Source organism: Copadichromis virginalis, linkage group LG10, assembly GCF_057382275.1.
Source record: "Copadichromis virginalis isolate Kocher_CV1m ecotype Utaka linkage group LG10, C_Virginalis_male_GT1.1, whole genome shotgun sequence".
In the NCBI taxonomy this organism is placed as follows: domain Eukaryota; kingdom Metazoa; phylum Chordata; class Actinopteri; order Cichliformes; family Cichlidae; genus Copadichromis; species Copadichromis virginalis.
In genome coordinates, this window is record NC_140627.1 from 22,692,989 (window position 1) to 22,707,369 (window position 14,381).

At 43.2% G+C, this 14,381-nt stretch overlaps 1 protein-coding gene across 4 annotated transcripts in view; it reads left to right on the forward strand.

The window, feature by feature from the left end:
* Window positions 1-14,381, forward strand: part of shroom1 (shroom family member 1) — a 29,757-nt gene that overhangs the window by 12,189 nt on the left and 3,187 nt on the right. For 2 of the 4 annotated variants that reach the window (XM_085470711.1, XM_085470712.1), the window contains exons 2-9: window positions 5,283-5,323; window positions 7,342-10,258; window positions 10,354-10,540; window positions 10,813-10,865; window positions 11,442-12,062; window positions 12,207-12,797; window positions 13,367-13,469; window positions 14,090-14,362. In XM_085470711.1, coding sequence (XP_085326837.1) covers window positions 7,554-10,258; window positions 10,354-10,540; window positions 10,813-10,865; window positions 11,442-12,062; window positions 12,207-12,797; window positions 13,367-13,469; window positions 14,090-14,362 — 4,533 coding nt within the window. In that variant the 5' untranslated portion in view covers window positions 5,283-5,323; window positions 7,342-7,553. The remainder of the gene's footprint in view (window positions 1-5,282; window positions 5,324-7,341; window positions 10,259-10,353; window positions 10,541-10,812; window positions 10,866-11,441; window positions 12,063-12,206; window positions 12,798-13,366; window positions 13,470-14,089; window positions 14,363-14,381) is intronic. The other 2 variants (XM_085470713.1, XM_085470714.1) reach the window with 1 other exon arrangement.

Consider the following 14,381-nt stretch of genomic DNA (forward strand, 5'->3'; position numbering starts at 1 on the left):
TTTCTACACTTTATAGATAGAAGTTAATAAATATAATAAATAATAATAAAAATAAAATAATTGGTACCCTGCTTGACGAGTTGAGCGACACGTAGTGCTTAAAGAAAAGACAGAGCTGAGCTGGATGAAGATCAAATGGAGCACATTATCCTCCCTGTTTAGACTGCTAACAGTGTCTTCAGTGACAGCTGAGAGATCAGGGCTGAGCTGTGAGGGCTGACACTCAGGACCCAAGAAGAATAGACAACTTTTTTATTTAAAGATAACTTTTTTCTGTAATGAAGGAGTCATTGAGACTTTCCCCACCTCTAACCAGGAAGTGGGTCATTTGTTATTGTGCTTTTTTGTGGTGTTTGTCTCAGCTTCCTGTAGGGACCAGTCTCTTCTTTCTCACTTGCTGTCGCCATGGCTCCTTTGTTGTTGATGGTATCACGCATTTACAATCACTTTTTATCTGCTGCCCTGCAGTGGTGTCTTCTGAATATTCTGAATATCTTCTGAATATTCTACAAATTAATTCCAAAATATTCAAAGTGGCATGCCCAAACAAAGATTGTCGTCTGCTTAACTGTGATGAAGGTAGGGTCATAATTGTTATTCAGCAACAACATGAAAGCATGCTAAAAGCATCCTGCCTTGTATCGGTGGTTCAGGCTGGTGATGGTGGTGTAATAGTGTGGGGGATATGTCCGTGCCACACAAGCGTTTTTTTAAACACCACAACCTACATTGAGTATTGTTGCTGACCATGTCCGTCCCTTCATTAGCATAATGCACACATCTTCTGATGGCTGCTTCTGGGAGGTTAATGTGTCATGTCAACTCAGATAATCTCAAACTGCTTTCTTGAACATGACAATGAGGTCACTGTACTGAAATGGTTTTTAACAGTCACCAGATCTCAATCCAATTGAACACCTTTACAGTGGAAATTGGATTCATGGATGTGCAGTTGACACATCTGGAGCAACTGTGTGATGTTGTCATATCAATATGGAGTAAAATCTCTGCAGAATGTTTCTGCCACCTTTTTGAATCAGTGTCATAAAGACTTAAGGAGATTCTGAAGAAAAAAGGTGGTCCGACCTGGTAGTAGCATAGGACACCTAATAAAGTCTGTATCTAAATGATCAGATTATCTTATCAGGCCACAGGCCAACATTTAGTTTATTGAGATATATTTGTAATTGGCTGTTTACTATCTTTTTACATCTGGATTTTGACCTAGGTCAGTATGTTCTCAGATTTTATTACACATACCAAAGACTGAAAAGGATATGGAGCCGAAATTATGAATTTGCACGGCCCATTTTTAGACTGAGGCTCCATGCAGACTCGCCTTCACACAAGTAAAACCCAATAGTCTGTAGGCTCTTACTATTCTAGTGCAGTGGAATTCCTACAGTATCCAGTTAAACTGACCATGACTAGATCACATTGCAAAGCCCTGGGGGGTCTTAAATACAAAAGTAATTGTCTTCTCAGAGGCCAGTTGAGAATAGTTTATCATTCTTAGAGGCCTGTACTCATTTTTGAGCCAAGTGCTGCGAGGCACGATGCAGTTCCTGGTTAATCATTGACCAGGAAGGATACAAAATAACTTTGGTGCATGTTATTAATATACGCTTATTGCCCTTGTTGGGTTTTCTGTGTGTCTCATCTTTGGCGTTTACGTAAGCACAGCTAAACTAAAGGGATGTTAGTAATTTGCATCTATGCAAACACAAAAGGAGTGTCATAGTTGCACAAACATGCATTCAGTGTTTGGCGTTGCAAACATATTGCTTTCTTTTTTTCTATACTTTCTTTTTGTTAAAACAACAACAACAACATGAAGTGGACTCAGTGTTGATATTGTCAAGTATTTAGGCCAGATCAGGGCAGGAATGCAGAGCTTATTAGAGTGTGACAGCTTGTCTTGGTCAGCTAGAGATTTTAGCCACTGATGTGAGCACTGCCCAGCAACAGTTTCACAGTTTCTCTCCGCAGCTCTCACTGTTTAATCATTGTGGTTCATACATATGTGTGTCTGACACACGCATACACAAAGAAGTACACTGCTGGTGCTAATGATAACACTGCATGGCAAGCCCCTTTCCTTTTCCCGCAACCAGCCGCTTTGCTCTGTCAGAGCTCAACATACATCCACTTCCACCTTTTCAAATACGGCTTCCTCCCTGCTTCTGTTTGATTGAGGACAATAGAATGATGCCCTGTTGGTCCTCTGGGAGGCTCTTGTCCAGAAGTGAAGTCATGTTTCTAACTTTTATTTTAATTTGAGCTTGTGTTGAGTCTCTTTTGCCTCCCTGGTAGTTAGGTTTTGTGGATTTCAGTGAAAGGGAATGTAGGTTAAAGCACTATGTTTCTATTTCACTGAGAGTAAGTGAAGAATATCACGGCTCGTAGGCTTGATGAAGGCCTTCATGAGCCAAAAAGTTCTTTGGCTTCTAATTTTGCACATTGAGTCAAAGCTTTGCTCTGTGAGTCTTGGTCTGCTTCTCATCAACTTAAATATCTGTCATTTCTATTTGCTGTGGTTGAACTTTTCTCAGACGGAGTGAATGTTCTGCTCTGCAGGAAGGCTCCGCTCAGTGCTGCAGCTGATATATATCCAAACACAGTGGGAGTTGTGGGCAGTAGTGTCCACATACAGCCCAGGATTGGTTTTCAAACTGCCAATCTGGTGTGCCTTTCTTTTTGTTTTTGTCAAAAGGATCACAAATGTGTAATTAGTATAATCACCAAAGTCAGAAGAAAAAAAAATGATGATAATAATAAGATGTAATGATTTACTGTTTGTGATGGAAAAATCTTTTTCACCAACAGCAAGACAGCAGAGCAGGAAAATCGCTTTCCGTAGTCCTTTATCACCCAAGTATCATACAAGCCGCCTGGACTTATTTTTGTAATTTTGTAATTTGCAAAATAATTAGGTGCTTATCGTTCAGGAGAATACTGCAGTGACTTCCTGCGTGTTAACTGCAGGCATATATAAAAGTGACTGTGTGATGTTTTAGTGGTGGTGAGAGAAACAGCCAATGTGGCAGGCATACTGGCGCTTTTACAGTCATTTAAAGAGCACTTCTAAAGTGGGGCCCACCACCAGGAGGGTCAACAGAAATCTTGACGTGTCTACAAAGGTTCAGAGGTTTTGTTGACTTTACCAAGATAAACCTTTTGAATATGGCTTAGCTATGAGCCATATCTGTTATAGAAAGCTGTTAAGTTCATGACAGTGTTAAATAGGACTAATTTGCGGTGGATTCTGGGTAAACTAAGTCCTTTTTCAAAGTTAAAAACTATGCAGACACATGTCATTACTCTGCTTTGAGGACTGTAGCAGAAAATGCTTGCCTTCTGGAAAAATGATACAGCTGCAGTGACATGGTGCTGGAAAAACACTTATTCAGTATTCTAATTAAGAGCAACAGTACCAACAATAGTTTGTGGGCTCATAACAGAAGCATTTGTTGCGGTCTGTCTGGGAGGGTGTCCATCAACCAACCTGTTGTCATTTTTCTCAGAAGATGTAGCAGGGCCAGCAGGATTAACCGTTTTAATAGTTTCTCCCTGCATATTTGTCTTTCTTTCTTTTGATCTTCTTGGCATCCTCTCTTTTTCTATTTCTGCCTTCTGAGAGTCATATCTGTTTCTCAGAGACTTGGTGGTCCAGTCTCGTGGCTTAATGGTGAAGGTCACGCTGGAACACGTAATCACCAATAAAAGACATTAAAAAAAGAAAGAATTTAACACCCCCCTCCCATACTTCATTCCTCCCTCTCTAGATCAGCCTAACCTCTCTTCCTCTCATTTGTTGGTTTTATGAATCCCGTCTTCCTAACAAATTAAAAACAAGCTCCTCCTGTGACCATTTCTTTTAAACATAAAAAAAATCTGCTTTTTGAATAGCCTGCAGTTCTTAATTTTTTTACTCTCCCCTCCATCTGCCATGATATAGTCCTTAGCTCAGTTGCCAGGCAGAAAGTGGTCATGAGCTTATCCTTGTTTATGCGTAACCTCAATATTTAAGGTCAACCCCTCTCATGGATTTCTTTTGTAATCACGTGTGGAAATTGCTTTAAGCTCAAATCTAGCTCAACAATTGACCATTCAACATACTTGAAGCCAACTTTGCTTGCCTGTTTGTTTTTTTAAGTGTTATTATAGTCAATTTTCTCAGTGATAATGCTACAGTTTTACATGCTAATGTTTCTTTCCTTCTCTCAGCATGATCATAAACAAAAGTTAGAGTACATTTACAACAGGTGGAGTCAGCCAGCAGTGAAATCACTAGAACATCGTGGATGTGGCTGACAGTAACAAAGATCCCGCATAGCGGAGCACTAGTGGTGCCAGCCTCAATAGAAAACAACAGTGAAAGCAACAAGGCTCTTTGTACAACACTACACAATCACGCAGGAGTTTTGAAAGATGAGGTTATTGTTGACTCGTGTGACTGACTGATCAGTGTCGTGTTTAAGTCTTCTTTTAATATTGTGCCTTTTGTGCCCATTTGGGGTTTAATAAAACTAACCTGTTAATTCAAAGTGTATTATTGACATGGTGAACATGCTTTACATTTGTAGGTTTAAAAAGAGGCCACTTATCTCAAACCAACACAAATACTGCAGTACTGCTGTGTGATACTTTTGTTTGTGTGATGCCCAGTTTATGAGTTTATTAAGAAATACAGAGGAGACTTGTAGAAATTGTGGAAAGAGGAAAATTAGGATGAAAGTGGGGGATAGCTGTTCTTTGTGACTGGTTTTTTTTTTTCCCTCTGGGGTGGAGGCTGGGAGGTCACCCATACACCCACCCGACCCACCACCATTATCCCCTCCCTCCTGCCTTGGCTAGTCTCCATGTGCCGGGCTCAGGGCCTTGGGAATGAATGCCGCCCGGGCTGTGCTCCGTCTTTGAAGCCAGCCAGGAATGCGAGGCCTCTTTTTTTTTCCTCCCCTCTCTCGCTCTCTGTTGTTTAGGCGGCCGGCAGCACTAGCAGCTATCTGCAGCAGTGAAATATTCCCTCCGCTGCGCTCATTGTGCATCGGAGAGCCGGACGTCATCGGCTAGCCAATCAGTGGTCCCCGCTAGGCAGCCTCGGGTCTCAGTGGGGGGAGAAGGAACCCGCTAGAAGTCTTCTCTCTAATATCTGGCTCTCCTGGTTACTTGGTCTGGTCCCTCTTTAGAAGCCGAACAATGTTCTGAATTAGAAACAAGCATGGAAATCAATTGGCAGATCTTTATTTCAGATTAAACTTAGGAAACACTCTCTTTTTCAGATGGAAATCAGGAAGGGCAGTGACTTTGACTCAGACTTCTGGTGAGTTTTTCTTTTTCCTTTCTTTCTGATGGTGTTCCCTAAAGTTTATACATTTTCAATCCAATCTGAACACAGTAGAGCTCCAGATTAGTTCCCTCTCCGTTTTGCTACTGTGACACTTGGTCTGTTTTTCTAACTTGTGTTCAGCTTTCCTGTTGTCATTGTTCACTTCTCTTGTCTCTTGTTGTTGTGGTTTGCGTGTGAGAGTATTTGTCTGGGCCGGTCACCCTCTGCCTTACCCTCCCTCCTTCTCTCCCCTCTGTACATTTTGTCACTGCCTGTCCCCTCCATCACTTCCACTTCAGCGCTCCCCTGTTTGGGAGCCTCTCTCTGTTCACAGTGGAAATAGGATGGCTAGAAAACACACACACACACAAAGGCACACGCAGAGTAACACACTACAGATCAGAAGGCCCTTCATAAACACATGGGATACCCCCCTTAATACTGTAGTTTAGCTGTGAATGGCTCCTGGGAGGTGGGTTTTGTGTATATGCAAAACGGCCACCTCGGATTATCTGTAATGCAGTTTTTTTAATACCAGGCAAAAAACCTGGAAACACTGGGAAAAAAATAAATTTTGAAAGCGACTGTAAGGAATTTCAAGTCATCATTGTGGTTTGTGAATGAAATAATTCCCGATTACACAGGAAACAAAATCAGTTAAGCAAAATCTGGTCGCTGGTGAGCCCTAAAACTGGGCTGGTTGGCTTGACTCTGTTATATTAGTAGCATTTGCTTTTGTGTATGCATGACAGGTGTGTGACTATAAACTTTGATGACATAGTGAAAGAAATGCATGCAGGTCATGGGAGAGTCGACTGTAACGCTCAAACGCCGCAGTCACTTGCGAGAGCTGGTTTTTCTATGAGAATGAACTGCAGTGACTATATGAACAAATATCCACTGCAGAACTTAAAATGCAGTAAATAAGTATATAAAATCTAAATTTGATTGTTTCTATTCAGTTCCTGATCAAACAGGAAACTGGCAGAATCTGTTTGTTAGCAGCACATCACTCACATAGGCACGTGGCCTCAACATTAAATAGTATATTGTATATACATGTCAGAACAGTTACCTTTAGAGTGGAGCAATTGCTCCACTCTAAAGGTTTCCATAATGTTCCATAATGTTCCATAAGGTTTCCATAATGTTGCAGATAAAAAGTGTCATTTGAAATGGTGTGACACTAGCGGTGCAAAGCATCTTCCAGTCACGGGGTCAGGTGGTGAACTTGATAAAATCTGAAAATTTTACATATTTGCAGATATTGCTTCTGAAACATTTAGATTTACATTGAAGGAGAGGATAGTGATCTTTTTTATAATTAAATAGTGCATTGATCATTGATTATTATGTTGCTCTTAACATATCATATTTTAGACAGTCATTTGACAAAACAAATACATAGATCAAATACTGCGGTGTGCAGTGAATAAGAGGAAAACAAATGTTTTTATGAGCCACTTGTGTATAACAATGCATTATACACCTGTCACATGACTAATCCTCAGGTGCTTCTGTTCTTCTATATGAAATTCCTGACATTTTTTCACGAGTGTGCTGCAACGTGCTCTGCTAGTCTCAGGGAACTTAATTAGAGGTCTTATTGATGCAAAACGGCAGACCCCTTCAACAGGTGGTTAACTGCACTGACCCACAAAACCAAGCTGGCGTGAACTGTAAGAACCCTAAAACAAAAAAAATGGCATGAAACTTGTCTTGCTCACATAATAGTATTAATTTTGAGTACATGTTGAGGCAGACAAAGGTGTAATTGTGTTAAAGGGACTGTACTTTAACTATCTAAACCTATTTGATTGATACTGTTTTATTTTGCTTTTGATTACAAAATACTATCTCACATGCATTAATAAGAAAAAAATATTAATGTTATTTGCCTGTAAGCCTAATGTGAACAACATGAACAAAGTCATTTGTACCATGTTTGTCCTGAAAAATTAAGCCTAAGTTGAGTTTTCAGGCCTGTGCTGTGTTTGTGTTTTCTTCCCCAGGAGCAGACTGTTTCATGGGGCTCTGACTGCAGAAAAAGAAGGCAGGAAAATGACCTAAATAGTAACCAACGTGACGGACAACCTGGTGCAGATGTGTTTGTGGTAATTTTCCCAGTTTCAACCACAAGGAAGACACATGCATCAGCGCTCATACACGTACACCATATCTACAGATTCTGCCCTTCCCTTCCTGCCATTCGCCCCAGTCCTCCATGGATTCCTACAACTTCCACTTTGAGAGAATGAGCAACGTGGATCTGCATCCTCTGAGCATGCCTGTCAGCCGGCTTTCCCCAGCCAAGTCCAGCAGTAGCATCGTCGACCAACTTGCACACCACCAACACGGCAAAGGAGACTCTGCCTATAGCTCCTTCTCTGGTGGTTCCACTGCCCCAGACTATCCATCTCCCTTTCTTCCAGAGGACCTTCAGCCAAACTCCTTCAGCCACTATGCTGATCTTAAGTATATAAAGTCCATTTACCATCCGACCCAGGTTCTGCAGTCTGACTCAAAGACCATGGACCAGCTCTATCGCTCAGTTGAATCTATCACCCAGGAGTACCGCAACAAAACTAACACTAATGTAAACCACCTTAACTACAATGGCAGTAACAGTGTCCATACCAACAACAAAGCACTCTCAAAAAGAGAGATGCATTTGGGGAATTCAGCCCAAAGTGCTGTCCCTCCTGTCCGTCCTCCTCCAGTTCCAGCACGCCTGGATAGTTTTATAGCTACTAAAAACTTTGAAAACATCCATCATAATAATGCTGAATTTCAGCTCCAGCAGCCTTATCAGAAGGCCAGACCCCAAGTTCGGCAGCACCATGATCTAAATGCCACAAAACCTGAGACAGCTAATGCTGATACAAGCAACTCGGACTTCACTTCTGACCCAGTATACCCAGTTTGGAGAGGCTCTCAACAGCAGCAGCCACAGGCACAGGTGCCACCAAACTACCGACCCCACTTCCAGCCTAATGATCAGACCAGGCTGCCTCTGAACCCAGAATACCTATCCATCAAAGAGAACAAAGCTGCCTCTGAGCAGCAGAAGTCAGCAAACAATCTAAGCCGATCTATTCCTCGAGGCACAAGTCAGCCTGACCACCTGCCAGCCAAAAAGCCCCCGAGCACTGGTGGATGTAATGGAGACCATTATAGCAAAGCTAGTAAGCGCCATCTTGAAAGTCAGCGCAAAAGGGCACATTCTGCTTACGACTGGCTTGGTTCAGAGCCAGCCCGAGCTGCCAACCCCTGGGGGAGTAATGATCAGAGTCTTATCAGCGGCAGCAGCATTCAGCACAAGGGTCAATACTACTTTGTCACTGGAGTGTGTAAGCTGTCTGAGTCTGGTTTGAAGACACACTCTCTTTCTGTTTGTGGTTCTGAGGCTGGAAGTGAAGTCTCTACTGTGTTGGAGACGCACAAGCTAAGAGAAAGATGCCACAGCACAATGGACAATTTGTTTAGACCTCTCCAAGAGACTTCTCGCTCTTTCAGTGGTACAATTCTAGATGAAAATGATGTTTTCACTTCTGTTACCCCAGGAAAAGATATGATCTCTGAGAGTCGGGAGCAACTTAAACCGTCCTTTAAGCTGACGCAGTCCTCACGAAGCTTCGATGCCTTAGAAGAAATCGACACAGTGCAGAATCGAGAAATTGGCCGCCACACTGCCAGCAACCCTATATTTTATTGTGGTCCCGAAAGAAGCTGCTCACAATCAGCCTCACCAACAATGGAGGATACATCACTGATTAGCAATGAGCAGTCCAACCACCACAAGAGAGACGATCATGCAAAGAGAGGGAAATGGCAGCCCTTAGGGGATGTTGCAAGTGAGAGGATAAACAAGGAAACAACCCCGCTTCTGTACCACCTCACTGGTGCCAGCAGAGCAGCATTACAGCCCAAGAATGAGCCTGGGATCAGTGTAAAAGGCAAGGAAACAGTCTTAAACAAAACAGGCCAAGGTGATGTGCCAGTAAATGACAGTGAGACACCTCCACAGGGTGACATTAGCAAGAATAATAGAGGTGATGATATTTCAGTTGCCTGTAACACCTTGGATGACTCATTTAAAAAGTACTACAAAGAGAAGCTGAAGGATGCTCAGTCAAAAGTTCTGAGGGAGACGTCATTTAAAAGGAGGGACCTGCAGCTGTCGTGGCCACACCGGATCAGGGAAAAGCCAGAGCTGAGACCTGGAGTGATTCATCGTTTCTCTTCATCACAGGACTCAGAGACTTCTAGCGACACGCTTACTCCTTCTGTCACTTCAGAAGGGATGGAGAAGGGGAGCATAAAAGAAGAAGACATCAGCGATCACATGGAGATTGGCAAAAAGCATGAAAATGAAAGTGGGAGGCCAACAAATGTTGCCCAGCCACAGGTGGCACGAATTGGAAGCAGAAAGAGACTGACTCCTGAGCAGAAGAAGATGTCTTACTCGGAGCCAGAGAAACTCAACCACCTCGGCGGTGGCCCACACCACTCAGCCTGCCGTTCATTTGGCAATGAAAGCGACGACCTGTTTTTGGATCAAAATGAGGGAGAGGAGCAGGTGCCGCAAGAAGAGCAGGGATTGGTTGAAGCACGGAGGAAGATGTTTGAGACAAGAGGTCGAGCTCTTTCAACCTCGAGCACCTCGAAGACAAACCTAAAACATCTGCGACATCAGGCTCTGGTGGATTACATGGAGCGTAAGACGGGCCATAAAGCGACCGAACCCCAGCAACCAACGTCTCAGATACCACCTCCACCCAGACAGAGGCACTCTCTTGGGGAGAAACCATTTGACTGGCCAGGTCCCAGGTCTCTATGGGGGAATTATGAAGCTAAAAATACAAAGAAGAAGCTTAACAGACCCCACTCTGCAGGCCGAATCCTCGATTCCTCCACCAGCTCGATCAGGTACAGCTGAGAAGCTTCTTTTGGTTCTGCCTTTGTAGTGTGTAGTGTGGATAAATCAAGCATTTAAAGTATTCTGTTTAATTTTCACAAAACAGGTATGCACAGTTCTTCTCAGCACAGTCCTGTTCAGGCCAATATAGTGGCCAGCAAAATCAGTCCAGATGGAGAGAGAGCCAAGGTCCTTCTCAGGGAAAGTCTGCATCAGCGGAGAGTCTCTTGGACCAGCCAGAACCACCCAGTTTCCTTAGGAACCGTTCCACATCCACACCGCACACACTTGAGGTAAAGTAGGCCAAATTAGTGGCAATATCATTAAAAAGCCCTTAGATGTATCCTTAATATGACATTCCTTACTAAAGTCACCTGTAGATTTCCTTTCACAGATATAGTTAATTAATTTAGAGTCTGTATTGCATTTAAAAAGCAGCAACGTAAATAATACAAAATTAAAATAAAAGCGAAATATTTCAGGTCATGTTCACTTGGCAGTGTAGTAATTTCTGACACCAGTACAAATTAAATTCAGTGTTTTTGTTCTTTTTTTGGGTCTGCAGGCAAATGAATATGAGGAGGATCTACTACCAGCTAATACTATGGAGACCAGCAGGTATGTACCAGTGCTGCAGATAATTTGGGACACTTTTATTGGGTTTTAGGTCAGAGAAGTATTAGGTCAGTGATGTGTGCACTGTGGTACAGACTATAAAGTTCAACTTGTTTCATTGTGGTGCTGGAAAGTCAACACCAACTTCCTCCAGCAAACCGACATTCCTTTCAAAAGATTTACACATGGACCGTAAAAGAAGAGTAATGGACTGAACCAGTTTCAATGAGTTAGCCTACTTCTTGAAATTATGTTGATTTCGACTTTGAGTCTCCTGTTTTGAACATTGATATTTTTATTTTCTAGAAATGATTCATGTTCAGGTAAAATAGTGGCACAGTGGCTAGGACTTTTGCGAGAGGTTCGAATCAGACATCCCCATGTCTGCGTGGGTTCTCTTTGGGTACTGCAGCTGGTAGGGTTAGGTTAATTGGTGATTCAAAATTACTTTAGGTGTGAATGGTTGCTCTTCTCTCTTTGTGTTGGCCCCTGCGGGGTACACGTCATTGCAAGGGTTTCTGCTCCAAAGTAACTTACAGTTGCCATGAATCTTTATGTCTGATTCTGTTCTTATTTTAGTTCTGAGAAGATTGCCATTAAGGAATCCTCGAGAAAGTCAGCTCCTGTGGACCATCACCAGGTCCGTGTACCGTCACAGAGGGGAAAATCCATGGAAGAGCTTGGGGTATCCCAGGTGACAAAGGTGTCAGCCCTGAGTAAAAGTTCTGAACAGCTGGATCATCTGCGGAGGTATTCGAGTGAGATGGGACGACCAGACTTTTCTGATGAAAGAGAAGCCCAGGGGCAGGAAAGAAGGAGGAAGAAACTAAGTGTTTCGGAGAAAACAGGAAAAGAGCCAGAGATTGTTGGTCAGAAGCACACTCAGGGACAGTCACAAAACCAAACCCAGAGGAAAGCCCTGTTGAAGGACAACTCAAAGGAGGATGCTACAGTCAGATCAAGGAACTCAAGTGGATCAATCTCCCCTATCTCCTCCTCTTCCCCTTCTCAGGCCAAGGTTCATCCTGTGAGTCCTGGATCTCATGGCCCTGTCACAGATGAATGCAGGTCTAGCAGATCGCCTAGTGAGACTTCCTCAAACCCACCGTCCACTGGAGGTGAAGAGATCACTGAGAGGGAGATTAAATCCACTGTGTCCACCCCCACTCAGACAAAGCTTCCTTTTGAAAACAGATCCAGGTAAGATTAGACCCCATGTTAAAATGTGCCATACCAGTTTCTTCCTCATTTGAATTAATCAGTAACAGGAAACATTACATCAAAAAAAGATTTTGCAAATTTCATCAGGTGTAAATCTTTATCATGATTTTTTTTGACTTCCAGCAGAGGCAGCACATCTTCTGTGACTGAATCAGAGAGGGAGCAGTCGGTGAATGAACCAAGCAGTAATGGCCAGCCACCTGATTCAAACCATGAGGTGTCTCTGAGCTGTGGCGTCACCACAGATCCTTTGCTCTGGATTCTGTCACCAGAAGAAGAGGTCAAAGAGGAAGTCAAGACTACACCTCTGACTGACAGTGTTTTTGACTCCACTAGTGCAGTCCCTCTAAAGCAGATGAGTGAAACCTCTGTGTCTCCCTGCACGTCGGTCTCCGACGAAGACATCAGTCATCAGGTGGATGAGGAGAAAGATCTGGTAATGGAAGATGAGAATGTGGGAGAAAACCAGGAGATGGAGGAAAGGGGAACACCAGAGGGAGAGACGGAGGGCCAGGAGACACCTGCTGAGAGACCTAAGTGGGAGGAGCTTGTAGAAGCAGTTGTCGGAGCCGACCAGACGTTAGCTAGAGTGCTCTACCCACTGACCAATCGTAAGACAGCACTCATGCTGATGGAGCAGCTGCTGTCGGAGGACACACTGCTCATGGAGGAGCACTACAAGAAGAAACAAGAGCAGAATGGAGCAGCAGAAAGGTAAATGTTCATGTGCCAGAAGAAAACACTTCAGGTAAACTCAGCAGTGGTAAACAAAGCAGATGGAATGACTATTTTTCAGTTTACACTCGTGGAAAATAGAAATTGTGCTGGAGGTCTTCTTCACTCCTGAAGAAGTAGTTAACGTAAAGAATGGATAATAACAGCCAAGCTAGAGTTTCCAATGGTGTGCAGCACTCAGGTAATTAGGATTTCTAGTTTGATGGGTTTCCATGAAATTTGACACTAGTTTAAACTGGCTAACGAACTGAGCTCCACTGGTGCTTCTGTTATCTTGTGTAACATCTCATGCACGGACACACCTGTATATTTGCTTACTGCTGTGCCTGCACTTCTATTTCTGCTAATGTAAGCACACTTCAGATACAAAGAGAATGTGCAGATGCATTTCAGAGTATTTAAATATGCAGAAAACATTTGGACTTTGCTCAGTTAACTCTGTGTTGCTGTTAAAATGTGGCCTGCCTGAAACAAACATGTCATTTGAGCATGTCTATATTGTGACAGCAGGAATCAAGTTGTTTTAACATAACCAAATTTCATTGCAGTGCTGAAACAGTGGAAGGGTCGGAAGCCTCTCCCTGTCCCCCTGCTCCCGACAGTGAGAAATCAGCAGACCTGCAAAGCAAAACTGACATCACAGAGAAGAAGGTAATCATCATTTTATGCAAATAGTGAGTAGTTTAGTTCAGCGTGCATTACAGAGCAAGTATAGCTTAATCGTTTTTTCAACATTAAAATTCCTCACGACAAGTAAGAAGAAATAATTCATTAGTTGAAAAACATTCAAGACATCCCTATGAGACCAAAGGTCTGTCTGCTTTATGGGTAAAAATACTCTGTATGTCTCAAATCACTGCTTTGTTAAATGAGTGAAAGCCAGACAGAATGAGCACTGCTTTTATGTGAACAGTTTGAACTGTGGCCTCATTCAGTTTTAATTTTTAAACCAGAGCCTCTGGTGATTTCATATTGATACCATCTGTAAGCTATTTGGCCTTAAGTGGACTATTCAAGCAGCAATAGTTCTGTCTCTTATCACATGATATGCCGTCTGCCTCTTATCAGTGTCTCCCTCTTGTCTAATGTTTGGCTTAGCAAGTAACTCCCCCCTGTTTCTTGCTGCCATGCACACTCACTGCTAGTACAGTGGTATGGTTCCACGGCAGCAAATGTAAAAAAACATATTTTTAACTGGTTTATATCCATCCTTTTTTCACCACATCTCATTTATCTAAAGCGTCTCAAACTCTTCTCTTTGTTCCTTTCAGCGTTTGTTGGCTTCGTACATCGAGGACCGTCTGCGCTCGTATGAAGAGACGCGTGGAGCCCTCCAGGTAGAGGTTCAGGAGAACACAGCCCGCGGGGAAGCGCTACAGGTGCTGGTCCGTGAGCGTTGTCTCCCTGTGGAACTGGAGAGGTACAACCTGTTCATAGGTGACCTGGAGCGGGTGGTCAGTCTGCTGCTGTGCCTGTCTGCTCGGCTGGCCAGGGTACAGAACGCCCTGAGCACCGTGGATGAGAACACTGATGCTGAGGAGAAGGTGGGGAACCAGAAACATT